At 36.8% G+C, this 4,590-nt stretch overlaps 1 protein-coding gene across 2 annotated transcripts in view; it reads right to left on the bottom strand.

Annotated features, from left to right (window-relative positions):
* Positions 1-2,554: 2,554 nt before the first annotated feature.
* The window catches only part of DYNC2H1 (dynein, cytoplasmic 2, heavy chain 1), a 394,047-nt gene continuing 392,011 nt past the window's right edge, over positions 2,555-4,590 (bottom strand). For both annotated transcript variants that reach the window (XM_010838873.1, XM_010838872.1), the window contains one exon: positions 2,555-2,802. In XM_010838873.1, coding sequence (XP_010837175.1) covers positions 2,644-2,802 — 159 coding nt within the window. In that variant the 3' untranslated portion in view covers positions 2,555-2,643. The remainder of the gene's footprint in view (positions 2,803-4,590) is intronic.

The following is a 4,590-nucleotide window of genomic DNA, read 5'->3' as shown; positions in this document are numbered from 1 at the left end:
TGGGAATCTACAACTATTGTTTGTTGCTTCTACTGATGAGAATTTCACTTTGTTTTTCTGAAGTTTCAGAGTTCCCATTCATTAAAAAAAAAAAAAACAAAAACCAACAACTTCTCCTGTACTGTTTTTGGCCATACATTTTGTCATAATACTAATGGCTTGCATACACAACGAATCCATGCCTCTGAACTGGGAAAGATGAAAACGCGACCGTAAAAGGAACATGAAGGGTTTCACTGCTTTAGAAATTGTTTAAAATTTTAAAAATTCTTTTTTTATTTTGTTCTTTTAAATTTTATTTTATTTTTAAACTTTACATAATTGTATTAGTTTTGCCAAATATCAAAATGAATCCGCCACAGGCATACATGTGTTCCCCATCCTGAACCCTCCTCCCTCCTCCCTCCCCACACCATCCCTCTGAAAAAATCTAAAGCGAACACCACAGCATGCTATTTGTTCATTTTGGAAGACCAATAAATGTATTTTCTATCCTTTGAAACTTAAATTTTCAAAGTTAGTTTTCCAGAAAGAAAGGAGCTAATTAATTAGCCCAGTCTTGATAAGCTTTGATTAAACAACATACACAGAAGTAGAATTAGTCACTCCATCCTCTGAAATCCTATAGCCCTTTGCTGGTATGTCACATAATAGATTTCATTGTACTATAATTTTTTTCTATATTTTCTTTTTATGTATTATATATTAAATACAAAATATGACTGGAGAAGGAAATGGCAACCCACTCCAGTATTCTTGCCTGGAGAATCCCATGGACAGAGGAGCCTGGTGGGCTGCTGTCCATACGGTCACACAGAGTGGGACACGACTGAAGAGACTTAGCAGCAGTAATATGACTATCATTAAAAGAATTTACAGAGACATTGTTTTTACCTCTCACTATCTTATTAGGTCTTAAATCTCTCAAAAGCACGGACAGTGTATCCATCTTTGTATTCCTGGGATCTGGCCAGTATCTGGATCATGTTATCTTATTGCTCAAAGTGTTACAATTCACAAGCACAAGGTTTGGAATGAGAAGATCAATTAAAGGCCTTATGCTTCTTTAATATTTTTTCAGTCCTCTTATGCCTTGTCTTGAAGGCATTTTAGGAGTGAGCTTTCTCTGCTGGATGGGAGGGGGCAAGGACAGCTAGCCAGCCCCTCCCTGCTTCCCTTCTCTGAGCTCCCAGCTAGACCGCATTTCCCACGCCCTAGAAAGCAGGTGCAGCCACGCGATTCAGTTCTCTGCAACACAACGTAAACATAAGCTGTGTGTGACATTTCCAGACACAGCCCACAAAGCCTTCCCTGTATACTCCTTCCTGCTTCTCCCTTGCCGTTTATTTAAAACTTTCAGCCATTGTAGAATTTTACTGTTCCACAGAAACCCAGTGGAAAGTCACATACAGGAGAAACTACAACTTTTCATCATTTAATTATTCTATTTGTAAAATTCTTATCCTGGATTCTGTGCAATTATTCCTCATTCTTTTCCATTACTTTGAGATGCTGGGTTATTTAACTATAATGCATCCTTCAATGTTTAAAAAGACATTTTACATAATATATGTACATATATGCATATATATATATATATATGTAAAACCATGAAAGACTGAAACATTAATATCTTATATGTCATTAAATAATGATACAAAAATTATAGCCAAAATATTAGATTTCCTAAATATTTTAAAACTCTTATTAAAACATTAAATTTTTGAGCCACTGAAAGTAAAGTGCCTCACAGAAATGCTTAATACAGTAAGTCTTCTACATGTGAACCTTCAAGTTGCAAACTTTTAAAAAAGCAAACATGCGTTGCATCAACGTCAGGCATGAGTGAAGTTGCAGTTTGCCCTCCGTCTCCTCTTGCTGATGATCCTTCAGCTCTACCGTCTCCCCCCTCCTCTTCCTCACCTGTAACACAGCTTGCTGGTTCACTTGATGCCAGCCCTATATGCCAGCCATCATGATGGACTACTGTGCTTCTCAAGGTACTACAGTATATTAAAAATATCTTCTCTGTTTTGTTTTTATGTATTATTTGTGTGAAAGTATTATAAACCTATTACAGTACAGTACTACATAGCAGACTGTGTTAGCTGGGGACCTGTGCTGTGGGCTGAGTCGCTCAGTCGTGTCTGACTCTTTTTGACACCAAGGCCGCCAGGCTCTTCCATGGGATTCTCCAGGCAAGAATACTGGCGAGGATTGCCATGCTCTCCTCCAGGGGATCTTCCCAACCCAGGAATCAAACCCACGTCTGCCACGTTGCAGGCGGATTCTTTTACCATCTGAGCCACCTGGGAAGCCCAAGAATACTGGAGTGGGTAGCCTGGGTAAACTTTGTTGGACTTATGAACCAACTGGACTTACAAATGCACTCTCAGAATGGAACCTGACTGTATGTAGGGGACTTATTGTGTTATATAAGGAATACTCTATTCTAACGTTGACTTAAGTTATTACTTTAAAAGGTACAAGGTGCTATCATTATCCATAAAGTAAAAACTCGAGATAAACGACACAGGACAACTATATGCTAATATTGTGGGCCATGACTCATTACATATTTTATTCAAAGCTTAATTAATAAATGTTTCTTCTTGCTAAGACAGCTTTTACTGACATTAGGTTCTACTGGTTTTTGAGAAATAGAGCTGCTCCACACTGAATCCACTGGTCTTGGTTGCCTCCACATGGAATGCTGACATTGATCACCACACGATCCCTCTCAGCACTTGTGTAAACAGGCAAAGATATGCACTCGTCAGGGGAGTACGGACCATATGCAGCCTGTTTAAAAGAATTAATTTTGTTTTAAAATACAGCAATACACTGTTGAAGCAGATTAGTAGATAACCAAAGATATAAACATAAAACCCTCCCAAATAATACGATTTATTTAACATTTTATTATAAAATGTTTAAAATAAAGATTAGCATAATAAACCCCATCATTCAGCTGCAACAGTTATCAACTCATTGTATTTCATTTACAACCTTCCCCCAGCAACAAATATTACAGTATTTTGAACCAAATCCTACACAAAAAATTCACCTTAAATATTAAAATGTCTATGAATAAAATATAATCACAATAATATTATCACATAAAAATATGAACAATAATTCCTTAATATCACCTTATATCCATTATCTCATTAACCCATACTTTTAAAAAGACTTTTTCTAAGAACAGCGGTTCAAACAGAGCCTTCATTCTGTGGTCTGCTATGTCTCTTACATCTCTTGAATTTACAAGTTTTCCCTCCTTTATTCTTTGCAATTTGTTTGCTAAAGTACTATACCAAAGAGTTTCCCACATTCTAACTTTTGTTGGCTACATCCCCGAGGTATCTTGTCCTTTTGTTCTCTTTACTCTTGTAAAGGGATCTGGAGGTGAGTTCAGACTCAGATTATGTTTTTGGTGAAAACACTGCATAGGTAACAGTGTGTGCTTCATTCAAGAACAAATAGAGTGTGGCTGCCTCTCGTTTTTTATTGAAGGTTAACCGCTTTACAGAATTTTGTTGTTTTCTATCAAACCTCAACATGAATTAGCCATAGGTATACATATGTTCCCCCTCTCTTCAACCTTTCTTACATCTTCCTCCCCATCCAACCCCCCTAGGTTGATACAGAGCCCCTGTTTGAGTTCCCTGAAACATAAAGCAAATTCCCATAGATATTAGGTACCATTGATGATGATATAAATCTTATTTATATTTAAGATTACAAAATGATGATCTAATTACATTATTTCTTCTTCATTTCCAAATAGAAACATATCTATAAAGAAGAAATTCCACTTATCAATCATATGATTACCATGGAGGGAGGAAAGGCTAGATAAATGCTATCTAATTTCCCTTTATGTGCTTTTAGAACAATGAATTTTTTTCCTGTTATACTGAAAAGGTGATCAGTGACTACCTATTTTTGAAGTATCATTATGAACTCGTAGATTTAAACATATTCAATGTGTTTCAATGTAATGTAACCATGATTTTATTGGTGTTCAAACTGTCAATTTTTGTGCAATGGGAACTCATTAATTTGGCCCCTGAGGGTTTTGTTTCTACATGTATCTAATCTTAGGAAGCATCCCTAGGGCCTTAGGAAGCATCACTACAAACAAAGCTAGTGGAGGTAATGGAATTCCACTTGAGCTATTTCAAATTCTAAAGATGATGCTGTGAAAGTGCTGCATTCAACATGCCAGGAAATTTGGAAAACACAGTGGTGGCCAAAGGACTGGGAACATCAGTTTTCATTCCAATCCCAAAGAAAGGTAATGCCAAAGGATGTTCAAACTCCTGTACAACTGACTCATCTCACACGCTAGCAAAGTAACGCTCAAAATTCTCCAAGTGAGGCTTCAACAGTATATAAACCGAGAATGTCCAGATGGTCAAGGTGGATTTAGAAAAGGCAGAGGAAGCAGAGATCAAACTGCATACATCCATTGGATCACAGAAAAAGTAAGAGAGTTCCAGAAAAACATCTACTTCTGCTTTATTGACTACACCAAAGCCTTTGACTATGTGGACCACAATAAACTGTGGAAAATTCTGAAAGAGA

This window comes from Bison bison, unplaced genomic scaffold, assembly GCF_000754665.1.
Source record: "Bison bison bison isolate TAMUID 2011002044 unplaced genomic scaffold, Bison_UMD1.0 scf7180017864107, whole genome shotgun sequence".
NCBI lineage: Eukaryota > Metazoa > Chordata > Mammalia > Artiodactyla > Bovidae > Bison > Bison bison.
Note: the sequence above shows the minus strand (reverse complement) of the source record. Positions and strands in the feature narration are given on the sequence as shown.